Below are 20,175 nucleotides of genomic sequence, written 5' to 3'. Positions count from 1 at the left end.
TCTAAAGCTGTTTTATAATTATATCTTGACATTTCCCCACTCCCATTGCCTACCAAGGTTTCATTCAGAATCTTCTGAGGATCCTTAGGCCCATTAGAGAAAAACAAAGAAGAAGTGAGAGGTAAATGCGGATATTACTTTAGATTGAGTTAATACATAGATGTAATTCTGTGTACCCTGTTTTATCTTATATGATAGTTATGCATGTCTTAAGTTTTACATTTTTTATTACATTTTGAGTTTAAGTTAAATAATGTTTGTAAAACATATCTAAATAATAAAAAATAATGACATAAGAAACACCAGTATACATAACACCCAGTTTAAGAAGAAGGGCATTACTAAAATCTAAACCAAACTCCCTTTCTTTTCTTCTCCCACAGAAGAACTTGTATTTTATATTTTTGTTTTCTGTTTATTCATGTTTATAATTTCCTCAAATATCTTATAGGATTCTGCATAGGTGTTGTAATTCTAACAATGTATTGTTTGGTTGTGCAAGGCTGATGGGGGAAAGGGAATATGAGTTGATTTTTTCTTTATTCTTAACATTGTGGTTGGAAGAGGACAGGTCTCAAATTAGATACCCTTACTCAGGGGGCCCCAGGTTTTTATCTCTGATCTCCTGCACCCTCACAAGACATAAAGATTGAAGCTCTCATTCCTTAGTTTCAATCAATGCCCTTAGGGTACATGCTGGCTTCAGGACTCTCCCTACTACCTCTCAGGGTTCTCTCCCACTTTTAGGTTTTGACCTTTTATTATCTCATACTAGCTTAACAGTTCACTGGTGTAGTTAAAAATACTTTGTTTTCATATTTTATCATCTATCATTTGTAGCTGTTTTCGTCTGACCACTCTTTGAGGAAACTTGGCTATACTTCTGGAAATGGAAGAACCTGTATTCCAGTTTTTAGTTTTAAAACATTCGTGTTGTATTCCTGTGCTTTCTTTTCATATGCACAGAGCTGTATGGTCCTGGAAGAAACTTTATTTTGATTGTCTGCCAATTACTTTTTTCCACTTAATTTTTTTGGCCTCTCTCTCTCTTTAAATGACTGCATAGTAATTTGACAAAATGTATGTAAACAGCCGATTACATTACCTGACCTGTTGGAGATTATTCTTCTCATTGGAATGCAGCTGGGCATGAAGTAATATAAACACATTTAAGAATTAAATTATAATTTTGCTTAGAGAGTGTGTGTGTATGTGTTTATGTGTGTATATGTATTTTCTACTAGGCTTCTGCACTGAATAATAATGATGCCAGCAGCCTGTTTAATGGATACGTTTACAGTGGCGTGGAAACTTTGGGGAAGGAGCTCTTTATGTACTTTGGACCAAAAGCTTTCCGGTAAGATAAGCCTGTACAATGCATCTTATCTCTCTAAGTTTAAAGATGTGTAGAAGGCTAGATGGAGCTTGCTGGGTGTCACATTTAATCATATAGGAAGTACTGTGTTTTTAAGAGAGTTCCAATATGAGAGGTTGCGATTCTATCATGGAAATCAATAAGCAACCGAAGAATAAATTCTGATGTCATCATTACTTGGAAGACAGTCATTTTACAGAGCTTCCCAAGATGTAGTAGAGCAACACATCTGTTTTGCTGGTCCCCAAACTCCCTATACCACAGGTCTCTCCTTGTTTTTACCAAATGTTTACTGCATTCAGTGACATTGGTTACTTTGTATTTGTGACAGGCCCTAGTTTGGTTTAAAAGTATCACTTGATTTTTAAATATTTTTCTGGCTCCTTGCTTTCTCTGAAGCCTTGAATAGAATTTGGAAATTTACTTGAAGAAGGTAAAAACTTTCCAGAGAAATAACAGGTTCTCCATTGTTTCACAGTTCCCATGGAAATTCATGGCTAATATACTGGCAGAGAAGGACTAGCAACCTACTTCCTTGGGTGACTTAATGGTAAAAAAGTCAAAATATATGTAATTGTGATGCATGATGACATATTTAATTTTTGCAGGAAAATGAAAGCTGCCTTTGAGTTCATATGTCTACCCAATCCCATTCTGTCTTTTCTGAGTTTAGCCTAAGCTTTTGCCAACTGTAAAAACTGGTACTGCTTCCTCAAATCGTTTTTAGTGCTGTTTAAAGATACTGTCCACAGTTATCACCTTCTTAAAAGACCCATTCTTGAACCCGATGCTAACCAGAGCTGAATAGTTGTCACAAAGACATGATACTATATGATTGTTCTTTGTTGCATCTCATCTACCACATATTTAGAGGAATCCAGGGTTTATGTAATTGCTTTTCCTTTGAGGTGTTCTCTTTTCATTGTCAGCAGCTGCTGTCCTTGGACAACATTGTCACTTCATGGTTTTTCTTAGTCTGGAATTGATGACATCAGCATATGCCTAGTTGTTCATGCAGGAATGATATATTGCAGGTTACATTACTGCTGTAGTATATTGATGTGATTGAAAACTCGTAGCTCTGGATAGAGTAGTACACAATGGAATCTATGCACGAAAGTTGAAAACATTGATATGTTATTGATTCTCTGGTGTTAGGTACAGATTTATTTCTGTAAGATGATAGGGGTTTTTATCAAGTGCTCTCCACCAGACTGATAAGGAGGAAGTCATTTCTCAGTACAGGGCTGTCAGTAAGTGTTCCATGAAGTTCTAAACAAGGACAATCACTTCTTCAAACTCATTGAACTAGTGCCATCCCTGGAGAGTACCTATGTCAGTATATGGGTGGGAAAAATGCAGTGGCTTGCTTCCTTTCAATTTCCTGCAGCCATAACAACTATTGGATCTAACAATTCAAGGTCAGTGGCAGATCTGCTGTTGGAATCTGAACCTAAAATCAGTTGCTCCCCTTTCACAATGTAGCATACGTTCAAAAAATGTACTTCCAACTTGTGCTTCTTAGAGGAATGGATAACTCTCTCAAAGAAATATGATCTCTTTGTGAGGCTGCAGGTCTGTGCACCTGCAATAGAAATGTAGTCTTCATTTTTGACTTCTGCCTCCCTCCCACCCTGGCTCGTCTGCCTTTGATAGAGCATATAGCAGGAAACATGTTTAAAGGTTGCTCACAGTTTTCCCTTGATACCCAACTTTTCACAAGCAAAATTGCCTGCAGAGTTTAGTTATAAAGTATGTGCATCTCACAGGTCGGGCCATGAATCTCCTGGGATTCATTTGTTAATGAAAGTAGAATACAAGCATAGCCCTCTAAAAGAATCTGCCCTGTAAAAACCCACACATCAGAAAGATACATAATAGAGAGTGATTACTTCTCTACCTACTAAGTGATATATTTAAGTGCTCCTAATAGTGCCAAGGAATACTAAAAATTATTTGCTATACATTTATTTTAGAAGCCCTGTTGTGGTATTATGTGTGATTAATACCTGTACAACTTCTGAACACTTTCCAGTAACCCTTCAACTAAAACAACACAAACGTCACTTGAAGTTTTTGCTATAAATGTAACAAGTACTCAGTAGAAAAAACTGAAAAATAATGAAAAAATAAGTGTAAAATAATACATTCTCAATCCCACTACCAGGTATAATCTTTATTAACTTTGGATGCATATATTGCCACATTGCCAGTATAATGTGTGCAAATATTTATATGCATGTTCACCCAGCTGCACTCACACTTATGCTATCATTTTAATCAAAATGGACATAGCTGGGCATTTTGGACTAAAATTCAAAAAACAGATAGATAGATAAATAAATATATTTTTCCAAGACTATTTGCTGTTTCTAGTTTGTGATTTACTCCCTCTGGCTTTTGCACTTATATGTGCTCAGAGACCAGAAACTATATTTGAGATATTTTGGAGGCTTTGCCATTTTAGAAATGCCTTATACATGATTGATTTTATAATTTATTGGGGTTTAAGTGAGTATGAACCTCAAATCAGTTATGCAAGAGATAATATAATGATTCTTTTTAGTTTGCTGAAATGTCTTTATTGAATCCATCATATACTACTTATAAAATAGTTTTACAGCTTCAACGTAGTTTCTGTACTGTCACAAAACATGTTAGGGGAAATGGGGAAATGGAAGTGTACTTTTACTCTGTATAATACTTTAAGATTCATTCATATTGTTTGAAGTATCAGTGGTACTTTCTTTTCTTTTACTAAGTAGTCTCCCATTATATGAATGTACCATATTTTGTTAATTCATTCATCAGATGATGGACATTTGGATTGTTTCAAGTTTTTAGTATTAAAATTGCTATGAAGATTCACATACATATGACATATATGTGTGGACATATATTTTCACTTGTCTTGGATAAATACGTTGGATTAGAATTTCTAAGTCATGGCCGGGCGCGGTGGCTCACGCCTGTAATCCCAGCACTTTGGGAGGCTAAGATGGGCCGATCACGAGGTCAGGAGATCGAGACCATCCTGGCTAACACAGTGAAACCCTATCTCTACTAAAAATACAAAAAAACATTAGCGGGGTGCAGTGGCGGGCGCCTGTAGTCCCAGCTACACGGGAGGCTGGAGAATGGCATGAACCTGGGGGGCGGAGCTTGCAGTGAGTGGAGATCGCACCACTGCACTCCAGCCTGGGCGACAGAGCGAGACTCTGTCTCAAAAAAAAAAAAAAAGAATTTCTAAGTCATTTGGTAAGTATATGTTTGACTTTAAGAGGAATTGCCAATTTGTTCTTAAAAGTGGTGGTACCATTTTGCATTCTTACCAGCAGAGTATGAGAATTTCAGTTACTCAGCACCTTTGCCAGCATCTGGTATTGTCAGTCGTTTTAATTTTAGCTATTCTAATAGGTGTACAGCGTATCTCATTATGATTTCGATTTTCTTCTCCCTACTAACTAATGATATCTGATGCAAAGTGTTTATCTGCTGTTTGTGTATTTTGTAGGGTGACGTGTCTATTAATTTTTTCTCTTTTTATTGGATATATTTTAGTATTACTGAGTTATAGTATTCTTTATATATTCTAGATGTAAGCCATTTATCAGATACATGTTTTTCAAGTATTTTCTCCCAATCGGTGGCTTTTCTTTTCATTTTCTTAACCATGTCTCTTGAAGATTAAAAACTTTTAAGTTTGATGAAACCTAATTTATCCAATTTTTCTTTCATGGTTCATTCATACTTTTTGTGACCAGTCTAAGAAATATTTGCCTAATGCAAATTAATCAAGATTTCCTTGTTTGTTTTCTTCTGGAAGTTTTATTGACTTAGTTCTTCTGTTTAGGATTATGATGTATTTTGAGTTCTTTTTTGTATATGATACAAGGCAGGAGTTGAGTTTGTCTCTTTGCGTGTGTATTTTCCAGCACCACTGTTGAAGAGATTATCCTTTCTCCATTGAATTTCTTTGCAACTTTGTTGAAAATTAGTTGACCACATATGTGTGGGTCTACTTCTGAACTCTCCATTGAGAAGAATATCAGATAAAATGATATTCTTTTATCATTTTTTGTGTCTGTCCTTTCACCAATAATACACTGTCTTAATTAAAGTAGCTTTAAAGTCAGTTTAAATTAAGTTGTGTCAGTCCTCTGACTTTATTCTTTTTTTTTTTTAATTGTGTTTGTTATTTTAGTTATCTTTCTACATTTTAGACTTAGCTTGTTGATTTCTACAGAATTCTTTCTGGCATTTTGATTGGCCTTGTGTTGGATCTATAGATCAATTAGGTGATAATTCACATGTTAACATTATTGTCTTCCACTCCGTGAACACAGTATATTTTAAGAAGTATTTAGATCTTCCTTCATTTCTTTCAGTATATATTAATAAGTATTTAGATCTTCCTTCATTTCTTTATCAGTATTTCATAATTTTCAGATTCGGATGTATTTTACATTTGTAACTAAGTGAGTTTTTTTGGTGATATTGTAGAGGGTACGTTTTTAAAGTTTGACTTTCTAATTGTTCATTCACAGAATATGGAAATACAATTTTTGTGTGTATATTGACCTTGTATCCTGCAGCCTTGCTGATATGATCTGGCTCTGTGTCCCCACCCAGATTTTATCTTGAACTGTAATCCCCACGTGTTGACGTGTGGGGGCATGTAGTCCCCATGTGTCGAGGGAAGGAGGTGATTGGATCACGGGGGCAGTTTCCCCCATGCTGTTCTTGTGATAGTGAGTGCGTTCTCACTAGATCCTGTGGTTTTTTAAGGGGCTCTTCCCCCTTCTCTTTCTCTTCTCTCTCCTACTGGCATCTGAAGAAGGTCCTTGCTTCCCTTTCACCTTCCACCATGATTGTAAGTTTCCTGAGGCCTTCCAAACCATGTGGAACTGCAAGTCAATTAAGCCTCTTTCCTTTATAAATTATCCAGTCTCAGGGAAGTTCCTTATAGCAGTGCAAAAAGGGACTAATACACTTGCTAAACTCATTACAATTCTAGTAGCTTTTTCTTGTATACTTTTAGCATTTTCTATGTAGATAATCATATCATCTGTGAACTAAAGCAGTTTTATTTTTTCCTTTCTAATCTATATGCCTTTTTAAAAATATATATATATACTGGGCAAGTTCTAGGTACATGTGCAGAATGTGCAGGTTTGTTACCTAGGTATACATGTGCCATGGTGGTTTGCTGCACCTATCAACCTGTCATCTAGGTTTTAAGCCTCGCATGTATTAGGTGTTTGTTCTAATACTCTCCCTCGCCTTGTCCCACACACCCTATATGCCTTTTATTTCTTTTTCTTGTTTTATTGCACTTGCTAGGAACCCCAGCATGATGTTGAGTAGTAGTGGTAAGAGCAAATAAGTTTGCCTTGTTGTCTATGATATTAGCTTTATTTTCTTTTATTAAATCAAAAATTTCCCTTTTATTTCTAATTTGTTGAATTTTTCAAGTAGTTTTTCTGCATCTACTGAGATCTTCATATTGCCTTTCTTCATATGTTTATTTGTGGAATTCTACATTGATTGATTTTTAAAGTTTGAATGAGCCTTGCATTCCTGGAATATACTCCACTTTGTCATGATACATTATCCTTTCTATATGTTTGTGGATTCGATTTGTTAATATTTTATTGAGGACTTTTGCATGTGTCTTCATGAGAGGTATTGCACTATAGTGTTATTTTTCTGTTACTGCCTTTGTCTAATTTTGGTATTAGGGTAATGATGGCCTCCAAATGAGTTTTATCTGATATTCCAGAACATTTGTGTAGATTTGTTATTGGTATAACATCAACTGGTCTAATGTATTTGGAGTTCCAGGAAGGAAAGAGAAAAAAACAAAACTGAAGACATTTTTAAAAGAAGTAATGGCCAAGAATTGTGCAGGATTAACAAAGCTATGGAACAAGATTACATAATTTAACATTCTTGTAACTGTCATCCTAGAAGAAAGAACAGAAGACATCTTTGCATTTAAATGGCCAAGAATTTTCTAAACAAACCACAGATCCAAGAAGCAAAAGAACCTCAAACTAAACCAAATGTCCCTTACACATACCTAGCCAATGTGCTAAGAACCAAAGATGAAGAGAAAATGCTGGAAGCAGAGAAACATTACATATTAATACAAAGGAATGAAGCTAATACATACATTTACAGAAATTGTATAAGACAGAAGACAACCGAGCAATGTTTGCTGAAAGAAAAACCTCTCAACTCAGAATTCTAAATGCATCTAAAATGTCTATTAAAAATGAAGGTATAATAAAGACTCTTTCGGAAGAAACAAAGAAACTAAGAGAATGTAGTACCAGGAGACCTACAGTGCAAGAAAAGTTAAAAGTCTGTCCAGCATAAGGGATATAATAACAGATAGAAATCTGAATCTACAGAAAGAAAAAACTGGGAATGGGAAACTTGGAAGTAATTTTAAAGATGTTTTTCTTTCATGTTCTATATCTAAAGCAAGCATAATAACAATTTATTGTGGACTTTATAACATATGTCAGAGTAAAATGCATTGCAACAGTAGTACAAATAATGAGATAGGAAAATGATGGTACACTACTTTAAGGTTGTTGCAATATACGTTTTGCATATCATTTGAAGTTACACTTACCACAGTGTAAGATGTGTATTATAAAACCTAGAGCAACTACTAAAAAAAAAATTCAGAAAGTGGTAAAAGTAATAAGCTGCTAATGGAGATAAAATGTAAGTTTTAAAAACGCTCAATCCAAAAGAAGGCATTAAAAGATGAACAAAGAACAGATGGAACAAATAGAAAACGATAGTAACATAGTAGATTTAAATCAAAGCATTAAAATCACATTAAATGTAAATAATCTAACCATCCCAATTATTTGGCAGAAATTAACTGAATAAAAACACAAGACCCAACTATAACATGCCTATAAGAAAACCACTTGAAATATAAGGATGCAGGTTAAAATAAAAGGATGGAAACAGAAATACTATGGAAACACTTACCAAGAAAAAGCTGGAGTAGCTAGAATAAAAGCAAAGTAGTTATCAGATCAAGGAATATTACTGGGGGTAAAGAAGGACATTAAATAAAGATTAAGGGGTTAATTCGTCAGGAAAACATAGTAATCCTAATAGAAATTCAAAAGACGTAAAGCAAGAACTGCTAGAATGGAAAGGGCAAAGAGAAACTAATATTGTTGAATAATTCAACACTCTCTTGTCAGTAACTGATAGAACAAGTGGGCAAAAATCATTAAGGATAAAAGACCTGAGCAACACTATCAGCCGCCTTGACCTACCTGACAAGTAGAGAACATTCCACCCAACAATACTGCTTTTTAAGTGCACATGGAACACTCAGCAAGATTGACCAGATTATGGACAACAAAATGAGTCTTAACAAATTTAAAAGTATTGACATCCTGAAAGAATCCTGACTGCAACAGAATTAAACTAGAAATTATTGAGATACCTAGAAAAATCTTTTTTTTTTTTTTTTCTTTTTCAAATGCAGTCTCGCTCTGTTGCCCAAACTGGAGTACAGTGGAGCGATCTCAGCTCTCCGCAGCCTCCACCTTCTGGGTTCAAGTGACTCTCCTGCCTCAGCCTCTTGGGTAGCTGGGATTACAGATGCCTGCTACCATGCCTGGCTAATTTTTATATTTTTAGTGGCGACAAGGTTTCACCATGTTGGCCTTGCCGGTCTCGAACTCCTGACCTCAGGTCGTCCACCTGCCTTGGCTTCCCAAAGTGCTGGGATTACAGGCGTGAGCCACTGCACCTGGCTGAAAAATTTTAAGTATTTGGACATCATTGTGCTTCTAAACTCATGTGTCAAATAAATCACCAAGGAAGTTAGAACATATTTTGAATTGAATGAAAATGAAAACACCAGATCAAAATTTGTAGGACACAGCTAAAGCAATCCTTGAGGGAATGTTCTAGCATTAAATGTTTATTATAAATAAATAAAATTCTCTAAGATTTAAGCTTCCATATAAAAAACTAGAAGAATAAGAAGTAATTAAACCCAAAACAGACAGAAGGACAGAAATAATGAAGATAAGAACAGAAATCAATGGAATTTAAAAATGAAAGCAATAGAGAAAAAAAAATCAATGAAGCAAATAATTGGTTCTTTGAAAAGCGTAATAAAAATGAATGACACCAAAAATTGGTTCTTTGAAAAGTGTAATAAAAATGATAAACTTTTAGCTCAATGCAGTCCAGTGTAAACATGGGAGACATATATAATTTAAAATCTTCCAATAGCCGCATTAACTAAAGCAAAAAGAAATCAATTTTAATATTGTATTTTATTAACCTATGCAAAATATTTCAACATATAAACAATATAAACAATTATTGATAAGCTATGTAACATTCTTTTTTTATACTAAGTCTTCAAAATCTGCTGTGTATTTTATAATTAGAGTACACATTAATTTGAACTAATCACATTTCCAGTGCTCATTTGCCACATGTGGGTAGTGGCTGCCATACTGGACAATACAGCTCACAAATAAACACTATGAGGAATGAGAAAGGGAACATTACTGCAGATCCTCAAGTTGTTATTTGAATAGAAATAGGACACTGTATATTACATAACAAATTTATGTCCGTGAATTCAACAACTAAAATAAATGGACAGATTCCTTGAAAGACACAGATTATCAAAACCTACTCTAGAAAAGTAAATAATACGAGGTTTTTTTTAAGTTTTAAATGAGTTGATAGTCTAAAACCTCTCAAGAAAGAAAACTCCAGGCATATTTAAGGAACATGCTCTGTTTTATCTTTTTCATCTTTTTTTCCTCTTTCTTAGGTTTGGATAATTTCTATTAATCTATATTCAAGTTAACTTATTCTTTCCTCTGCTCTGTGCAGTCTGTTGGTCTGCTTATTGAAGAAATGTCTTATCCCTGCTGTCATGTACTTTTGTTTCTCTGCTGAAATATCACACCTGTTCAAGTGCCTTTATACTAGATCCTTACATGTGTTAAATCATTAACATATTAATAACTAACATACAATATAAAATTTGATTAAGAATCAATATTTTAAGTTTAAAATTAATTTAACATTACTTTTAAATCACCTGTCTCATAGATCTGACATCTAGTGCATCTTTGGGTCTGGCTCTGTTGACTGCTTTATCTCTTGATATCTTTACCTCTTGATACTTTTTAAATCTTTGTATATATATATGTGTCTTATAATTTTTTTTGAATCCTAGACATTGTCTATAGAAGACGAAAAGCTAAATCCCAGACACCATATATAGACAAATAAGAGCTAAATAATATTTAAGCTCAGAAACAGTCATGCTTCTTCTATTAGTCATTAGTGTCAGGGATTGAGTGAGTCTAATAAAGTAGTTGACCCTGGTTTGAGTTTTGCTTTGTTTGGGTTGTCTTCAGTGCACCAACAACTTCAAAACTCCAGCTGCTACTGCTACTTTATGCCTTGTGTGTGGACTGGGTTGGCAGTGGATGGTTTCTCTGTTGCTGCTAGACTGTCAGCTTTCAGCACATCTTGCATATTCACGTCACAGAGAAAGTCTCTCCATGTTCTTACCTCTCCACCATGTAGGCTGCTGTTGCTTTGTGACTCAGTGGGAGGCTCATGATGGAGATAGTGGGGATTTTTACTTCTGGACTAGCTTGAGACTTGGGCAGGCCTTTGTGTATGTAGAACTCAAGGTCGCAGTTTTCTTAGGGTTACTGTCGCTTGCCCTCCTATGGCAGCCAAGCTCTGCCTTGCATCTGTGGGTGTACTTGGGTCTGAGAGCTTCCTCCCTCTCTTTTAGTGGGAGCGGATTTCTCTTTGTATCATCACAGTATTTTGTGCCAAAGCCGATTTTCTGTTTCAACTCTAGGGACAGATGACTTTTGCTTCTACCTCACCCTCAACAGGCCAGGGTACCTTTGCCTGGGCTGGGTGGCCGAAGGGTTTCCTGCTGCTCTCCTGTGGCAGACTGCTTATGGTTGTTATTCAGTATAAGACATATTGTCTGGGCAGAGGAAGTTTCCTGTTCCTCCCTCAAGGACAGATATGATCTTTGTTTCTACCTCTCCCTTGGCCCCAGAAGCTTAAAGACTTTTTTTTAAGACTTTGGCTTCATCTGAAAGAAGTGTCCAAGAAGCAGACAGTTTCATGAAGACAGAGGTCATGCCAGCATGAGCAGCTCTTTCAGGTCTCTTGCTGTCACTCATATCTTTCACATGGGCCCACGAGTGTATACTCTCCTTGTGTCTGGGGTTCCAGGGATTCTAAACTGTCACACCAGCCCACATTCGGTATCTAAAAGTTTGTTGAAAATTGTGCAGTTTTCTGCTTTCCCATTTGTATAGTAGCCTTCTCTTCCTCTTGTGCTCTGCCATAGGTGAAGCAATTTGTGTATTCTGACTTTCCTTTCCATGGAGGGGCTTGTCACATTTTGGAATGTAGCTTACCTGGTTGCGTTGCAATCCCATGTCTCTGATGGGCTTAAGAAAATGTATGATTTTGTAGATAATGTGATTTTTTTTTTATCCTTGTTGGAGTGGTAGCTATGTTCACTTTCAGCCTTCTGTATTCTAAGTAGAAGCAGAACTCCTTTTTTTTTTTTTAGCTTTGTTAAAACTGTATCTTTTTACATTCTCTTTTTTCAAATTCCCAGCATAGGTTTTACAACTATTATATTCTACATTTTACACTCTTTATTACCCTTAGGACACCTCTGACCACTTGAAAATTTTTATAGGCAATTGCCTTATTTGCAAAATGTAGTTGTCATTAATGTGAAACTGTGACAGTACTGCTTTGTTTATGCTGTTTGTGCTTGCTTAAGGATGTTCAGATTATTCTGACAGTGATAGCTGGGAGAATACAGCTGATTCTTAAACTAGGATCAGGGCTTATTTACTAGTTTATTTAGGAAGCTATTTCTAATGAGAGGAATTTTCTTACTATTAATTGAATTTTTAGTTTGGGCACAATTTTCATATTAGAACTTGGTTGCAAGTGACAGAAACCCAACTCAAGCAAATTAAATAATTATTTATTATCTTTTGTTGACTTTGGTACCAAAAACTTTTTTAAAATTTAAAAAATCATATGGAGTATCTTACAAAACCTGAAGAGAATACAGACAGGCTTCAAGGAGAACTAGAGCAAGCAAAGACTAAAAACTATTAGGATTCTCTTCATTTCTTCACTCTGTTCCTCACCGAAATCTTCTGTAGTCTTCCTCTCTGCATAGAGACCTTCCTTGGCTTTACTGGGGCTCACTTTGGGAATCATTCCCACAGACAGCTCTCATATTAGATCTCTTAATGCTAACAGGATCTCCCTGGGTCCTACATCTTTAAATTCATCAGAAAAACTGATGAATCCAGCTTGGATACTGATGGATCTAGCTTGGGACAGGTGTCCATTTCTGAATCAACTGTATCAAAGGCACAGGATCTAGGAAAACGGCAGAGACCTGTTCAGGATAAGCCTAATGCCCACCCTTGGACCAGGCAACTGTGGTTGACAGGTAGACTTCTATTACGCAGAATGAATTGTCTCAGGTAACCTTTTACGTTGGTAGAAGGAGCTTGAAATAGAAATAAGGATCTGATAAAATTTTCCTGAACTAATTAATTATGAGGAATCTTGAAAAGCAAATGAAATCCTAAAAATGTCTTTTCTTTATGTAGTATGGGCCTATCTACTGGTTTTAAAAAACAAAAATCAGTATCAATTGTTGTCGCAGTATAGATGTTTACTCTGCCTCAAATATTTTCATGATACTGATATATTTTTTGTAGTTTAAGATCAAAGGTACTTAGTAATAAACCCACGAGATGTGTTGGTTTATTGGCGCTCAATTATAATATCTAACTATTGAATAAAACAAAATAAATAAAAATAAAGTAAACATTTTATGCACTTTTTTCCTAAAAATGAATAGATTTATAAGACAGAGCCATACTTATTTGATCTAAGGTTCTTGCTGGGGCTACTCCTGCATTTGAATTGGGTCTTAACCTTTGAGATTTTTTATGTGGATGTGGTTTCATTATAGAAAGTGATTTAGAATCCACTTTATGAGCCATGCAGCTGAAAAGATTTTAGATATGATGGCTTCTGGGCATGACAGTTGTACACCTTTCACTGGGGCTGCACCTCCGTAAGCTAAATTATGAAGTACTTACAGGCACACATTTTTCCTGTCAAGAACTATGGGGCATGCAAAATGCATTTATGATTGATAGCAGGGCACACAGAGTTTAAAACCCACATTTTTAAAGTTAGACTGGTTAACCTTGTACAATACTATAACATGGTGCTTCGCAATTAGAAGCACACAGCAGTAACATTTGCTGCCAAAAGAGCCATATTTATTAACTCAACAAAGCTATAAGGAGCAGGATTTGAAAGGTGGAACACAGTATTTCATCTTGAGAATCATTTTTGATCTTCATCATCAGAGATCTTACAGAACTACTTTAAAAAAAAAACTGGACATGCTAATCAATCCTATAAAATCTGAAAGGTTATGAATTTTTCATCACTGCATTGTGGCTTTCAACTTAACCGTCAATATTTATAAATCTCCTCTTCCCAATACATATAAAGGTAAAAGAAAATGAAAAGAATTGAAGACAATAGTATTTTGACTTGTTCTCTCTCTTTTTTTGATACATAAGATTTTGCAAAAATAAAAAAATTGTTTCATTTCTTAGTGCAAAACAAGGGGGGAAAGAGTGTCTTAAACCATAGATATTATTTTGCAATAGGTAAATATTTCCAGTCCACTGTGGTTAGAAATAAGGAATTTGAATATTAGTGGCTTTGTAGAATTTATGAAAACACAAACTATAGGCAACTTAAACTTAGCCTTATCTCATCCCAAGCCTTTGAATCTGAGAAAATGCCAAGAGATGCTAGACTGTTCCGTGAATAAAAGATACTTCGTCTGACAAGAAAAGAGGAGCAGGGGTGTATTTTCTTGGGCTTAGTGTTGGTACCTTATTATTTCTCTGAGAAGTTATTTTACTTTTGACTTGAAAAACTGATTGTCATGTCTTCTATCTTTATAAGGATACAAAGTCATGAGAGAAAAATATATAATAATCTTACTACTGGTTTCTGCCCTTTAAAAGTGCCTATCCTGACTAACATTTGTACGCTTATAATCCAAAAAAATGATAGTACAGGGAAAAAGCTTGATAAATGATATACTTTCTGCCACTCAAAAATGGGTTTGATTTTGTTTCAGGATTCATTTCGGAATGAAAGGCTCCGTCATGATTAATCCACTTGAGTGTAAATATAAAAATGGAGCTTCTCCTGTTTTGGAAGTGCAGCTCACCAAAGATTTGATTTGTTTCTTTGACTCATCAGTTGAACTCAGGTAAAAAAATAAATAAATAAAAGTACTTAAGCTGCAGTACTGCAGAGCATGGTTTGGGATGTCACATGTGTGACTAAAGAAACAAATAAATAAATAGGTTTGTAATTGATGAAACCTCATTTTAAAGAAGCCTTCAGATAATATAATTTGTAAGATCTTTGTTGTTTGCATATCTAACTCTTATACCCTGATTAACATAAAGTGCTTATAGCAAAGCTCGTTTTAAATGACACTTTGTGAAATTATAACCAGACTTATGATTAATGTGTTTTGTATTCCTTTCTATAGAAACTCAATGGAAAGCCAACGGAGAGTAGGAATGATGAAAGAATTAGATGTATGTTCACCTGAATTTAGTTTCTTGAGAGCGGAAAATGAAGTTAAGAAACAGAAAGGCCGGATGCTAGGTGATGTGCTAATGGATCAGAACGTATTGCCTGGAGTAGGGAACATCATCAAAAATGAAGCTCTCTTTGACAGTGGTCTCCACCCAGCTGTTAAAGTAGGTTTTAAGTATTTTTTAAATTATCTCCTGAGTTTTCAGCACTGTGAAGGAACCAACGTGGAAACCTTAACTCTGCATTGCAGTAACACAGTCTCCACAAACTTCAGGTGTCCCGCTTCCCACGTCTACCCAGGTCAATTTCTCGGTGCAGCCGGCTCTGACCACCGCACGTACAGTAGCCTCGTGCACACCCTCCCTCTCTACATTTCACTCTCTCAGTCTCCCTTAACTTGCCCTGCTTTTTGTTCTCTCCATACCAGGTATCCCTTTCAAACATAACCTATTTACTTATTATCCTGATGGTTTAAAAGCTGTCTCCTTCTCCTAGAACACAGTCTCAAAAGAAAACAAGGCTTTTGTTCACTGAAGTGTATCCCAACATCTAGAACGTGGCCTGTGGTGTATGGTAGGCATTACATATTAATATTTGTGGAAGATGTGAATGAGCTAACTCACAACTTATTTTCTCTCTGGCATATTAAGTACATGTTCTGCACACATTCGTGTATTCCTGATTACAGCTGTTGGTGACATTAGAAGCTGCTATTGTAGTGTAAGGATAGCAGTGGAAGGCAGGCAGCAGGGTCCAAGGAATAAGTGATCAGTGAGGAAATGGAAACAAAATGCAGAGCCCTTGTTCACATAGGCCAGAGTAAAGGGAAGATATTGACCTGCTAGAGAGGATACCAGGACAAGACATGAGTTTGTTACTTTGTTTTTTTCTTGTTCTACAACTGGAGAGACTTGAACTTATTTATATGTTGTTAAAAAAAAAAAAAAAAAAAAGTGGTTGAAGGGCAGAGGTTCAACCTGTAGAAAAGGGAATGGCGACGAATACGGCAATGTTCTAAGAGGGTAAGAGAGGTGGGAACCCAAACCCAGGTAGAATACATACATTTTTTTCTAGGAAAGACCTCTACATTAGGACTTTTATCAAGACCTGTTGTTACTAACTAAATTAATTTTTTAGCTCTTTTAGCTGAATTATTTTGTACATAATTCACTCTATTAACTAAATTATTAACTTAATAAATATTTACATAAACACTCTATTAACTAAATAAATATTTACATAAACCCAGGTTATTTCTTCACTTTGCGTAGATACTTACTAGATAGTTTTAGTCATACCAAAATTAGTAGGAATTAAGCTTTAAAAGAAGCCAGGTAATGATAGATCTAGATTAGATTCTGCTTTTTGATACTTGGAACAAGTGAGTTCAGTATGGAAGTAATGAAACAGAACTTTAACAAGAGTGAGCTTTTTAAAAATCACTTAGACCTCGATGAAAGATGTTTTTGAAAAAAAGAACCCAGGGTATTGTTGTTATCTGTGATGCACGGATAATTTACTTTTTATCTCTGCATCCAGCCAGCCAGCCATCTAGGAAAAGATAATTTACCCATAATGCCTGGGGGTTTAAAAACTAATGACATTGACCAGGCACGGTGGTTGACGCCTGTAATCCCAGCACTCTGGGAGGCCAGGATGGGTGGATTACAATGTCAAGAGGTCTTCAAGACCATCCTGGCCAACATGGCGAAACCCCGTCTCTCCTAAAAATACAAAAATGAGCTGGGCATGGTGGCACACGCCTGTAGTCCCACCTACTTGGGAGGCTGAGGCAGGACAATCACTGGAGCCCGGGAGGCAGACGTTGCAGTGAGCAGAGATCACACCACTGCACTCCAGCCTGGCAACAGAGCGAGACTCTGTCTCAAAAAAAAAAAAATTCTGAAGTTTAGCTATTGGCTTCTTAAAAGCACGTGTACAAAAATTACTGAAAAAGTGCAGTTTAACCTTTCAAGGTGTGACTTAATACAGTATGTAAGATATGGAAAGTAATAAATGCTTTGGATGTATGCGAGTTTTAAAGTTTAAGTGAACAACTGAGGAATATTTATAATACTTTCAGGATGACTATGTTGATTAGATTTTCACTTTTATAGTCACTGATAAATGATTTTCTTTGTACATGTATGTGTCTGTTTATATGCAGCCTTCCCTCGGTATACACAGGGGATCAGTTCCAGTACTGCCTTTACCAAATCCACGCATACTCAAGTCCTGTAGTTGGCCCTAGGGAGACTGCTATACAAAAAGTCAGCCCTACGCTCATGCAGGCTGCACATCTCACACATATTATATTTTTCATCCATGTTTGACTGGACAAAATCTACATCTAAGTGGACCTGCTCAGTTCAAACCTGTGTCGTTGAAGGGTCATATTCACACACAGACAACAAGCACGAGGCATCAGACGGTTTCTTTTGGGATTACCATTGACAGCACATGTGCCAAATAATAATTCTACAAGGGTAACACTGAGATTTATGCTAGGCTGTGTCAGAAAAAAGTTCTTCAGTAAGGTCTGTGTCTGAGCTCTTCTATGTGTTAATAAGTACTTTGATATTAATGCATGTATATAAATGCATATCTTTTTTAAAGCTCGATCGTGACCTTGGTGGTCATCTATTCCTGTGCCTATTTTCCTTTCCCTTCTTTCTGTTTTATATTGTTCTTGGTAATTTTTTTTTTCGAGTCCAGCAAGACCTTTCAAGGTGTCTGATAGACAATGCTGAGACTTTGAAGGCGTCTCATACAGAATAAATATTCAATAAATGCTTGAATTTATAATTAAAATTTATAAATAGGAATCGTATTTTTGTCAGTAATATTATCAGTTCAAAATAAAATTACTGTTAATGATACTAAATAGATCCGTGAGAAATAGAGCTCTAGAAGATATGCATATACGATTGACTCTTGAACAACACAGGAACTGGAGTGCTAACCACCCCCCATTGAAAATCTATATACAATTTTTGACTATTCAAAAACGTAACTACTAATAGTCTACTGTTGATCAGAAGCCTTACTGATAACACAGTTCACACATATTCTGTATGTTTTATTGTTACCTATGTATTCTTACAATAAAGTAAGCTTGAGAAAAATTGTTATTAAGAATATTCTAAGAGCCAGGTGTGGTGGTCTGCGCCTGCAGTTGCAGCTTCTTGGGAGGCTGAGGTGGAAGAATGGCTGAATCCAGGGTTTTGAAGCTGCAGTGAGCTATGATGGCGCCACTGCACTCCAGCCTGGGCAATAGAGTGAGACCATGTCTCTAAAAAAAACAAAAGAATATCGTAAGGATTATATTTACTATTCATTAAGTGGAAGTCGGTCATCATAAGATCCTCCTCCTCATCATCATTACATTGAATAGATTGAGGAGGAAGAGGAGGGGTCGGTCTTGCTGTCTCAGAGATGGCAGAGGCGGAAAAAAAATCTGCGTATAAGTGGACCCTCGCAATTCAAACCCATGTTGTTCAAAGGTCAACTGTATTCAAAATCTATCTACAGTTCTCTTTCACAGAATTGGCAAGGCATATTATTTCTTACAGTAATGAGCAAGTCATGAAACTGGGCTCCACTGTTTTTTCCACTTTAAGGTTTGTCAATTAACGGATGAACAGACCCATCACCTTGTGAAAATGATACGTGATTTCAGCATTCTCTTTTACAGGGTAAGAGCAAAATTTTTCAACTATGTAAAATGTCAAATGTCAGTGGTTTCCTTTTGGATTGCACCACAAAATGTGAAAGCTGTATATAGCCATCTAGTGGAAAGAGCATGGAGGTGCATTAAGGGAGAGTGATATTATGTGGGTATAATTAACATCTTGAAATTCTAGGTCATAGGTCAGTTCAAACTCGACTAACTATAATCATATTCAATTATCTTTATACCAGTTGGGAGCAGCCATTTTAGCATTTTACAGACCCTTTTCTATTTTTGGATACATAAAATATAGAAAGTCTAGAAAAGCCGACCTACAGTAACACTTTCAGATAACCTTAGTTCCATCAGGCTTTGCCACTGACTGTAGACCTTGGTTCAGTCAAGTTTGCCACTTAACTATCTGTGTGGTTTAGATTATTTGGATAACTTTATCTAAGTTTAGTTTCTTCATCTGTAAAATGGGATAATAATGTTTCTCTGTCTACCACAGTTTTGAGAAGGAAGTATTTGCTGACTTGTAAATGTGGAAAGTTATATACTATATGCATATATAGAATTCAATAAACACATTTTATCTTTTAAGCAAAGGCGAAGTATCACAAATACGTCTTTTCTTCACAGTCCATTTTCTGTATCCAAAATTTTCATTTTTACTATGTTCAGAAAGGCAGGTATTGTAGCATTCTTTATTAATTGGCCTAAAATGTGAATGAACCTCTTGCTCTGCAGATCTGTCTTGAGTAACTATGGCTATTTTTAAATTGCATCTGCTTATTTCTTCCTCCAGAAAAAGATGACCATAGAAAACTGCCCATTTCCACCCAGATTAAATTGGGTCTTCCAACACTTTCCTTAAATTAATATAAATTGTGTAATTTTCAGCTCATATATGGTAAGCTGTATTTCTGGGCTTTTAAACTTTCACACTGCTGATGGAAACCCAAGATATTTTCTTTGCAGGAGGCTTAAGTATTTGTGAGTGGAATGAAACTCACAAAGTATATCAAAATATCTATTGAAGTAGAATTTATACCAAAATGGAATATATTCTCTGCTAGGATGGTATTTGAATGTTTATTTTCTTTCCTTCTTTTTTTTTTTTTTTTTTTTCTTTCCTTCTTTCTCTTTCTTTCCTTCTTTCCTTTTTTCTTCTTTTTTTTTTTTTTTTTTTTTTAACTGAATCTCTAAGGTTAAAAAAGAAAAAAAAAATGTCCTTTTTCAGGTTAACAAAGAAAATACTCTTACTGAATTTTGTCCCCTAGAAGTAAGTTTTTGGTTGTTGAAACTGAGTGAGCAGTTTCAGTCTTCTAAAAATAACCAGATTTAAAGCTAATCTAGCCTTTTCCCTTTAACTAGATACTTATGGTTAATT

At 35.6% G+C, this 20,175-nt stretch overlaps 1 protein-coding gene across 1 annotated transcript in view; it reads left to right on the top strand.

Moving 5' to 3' along the window:
* Positions 1-20,175, top strand: part of NEIL3 (nei endonuclease VIII-like 3 (E. coli)) — a 52,812-nt gene that overhangs the window by 11,025 nt on the left and 21,612 nt on the right. Inside the window, exons 2-5 of the mRNA XM_011985556.1 lie at positions 1,245-1,357; positions 14,640-14,774; positions 15,063-15,276; positions 18,733-18,807. Coding sequence (XP_011840946.1) covers positions 1,245-1,357; positions 14,640-14,774; positions 15,063-15,276; positions 18,733-18,807 — 537 coding nt within the window. The remainder of the gene's footprint in view (positions 1-1,244; positions 1,358-14,639; positions 14,775-15,062; positions 15,277-18,732; positions 18,808-20,175) is intronic.

This window comes from Mandrillus leucophaeus, unplaced genomic scaffold, assembly GCF_000951045.1.
Source record: "Mandrillus leucophaeus isolate KB7577 unplaced genomic scaffold, Mleu.le_1.0 Scaffold287, whole genome shotgun sequence".
NCBI classification, from domain to species: Eukaryota; Metazoa; Chordata; class Mammalia; order Primates; family Cercopithecidae; genus Mandrillus; species Mandrillus leucophaeus.
The sequence above is the reverse complement of the archived record's forward strand: the minus strand, read 5'-3'. Positions and strand labels throughout refer to the sequence as shown.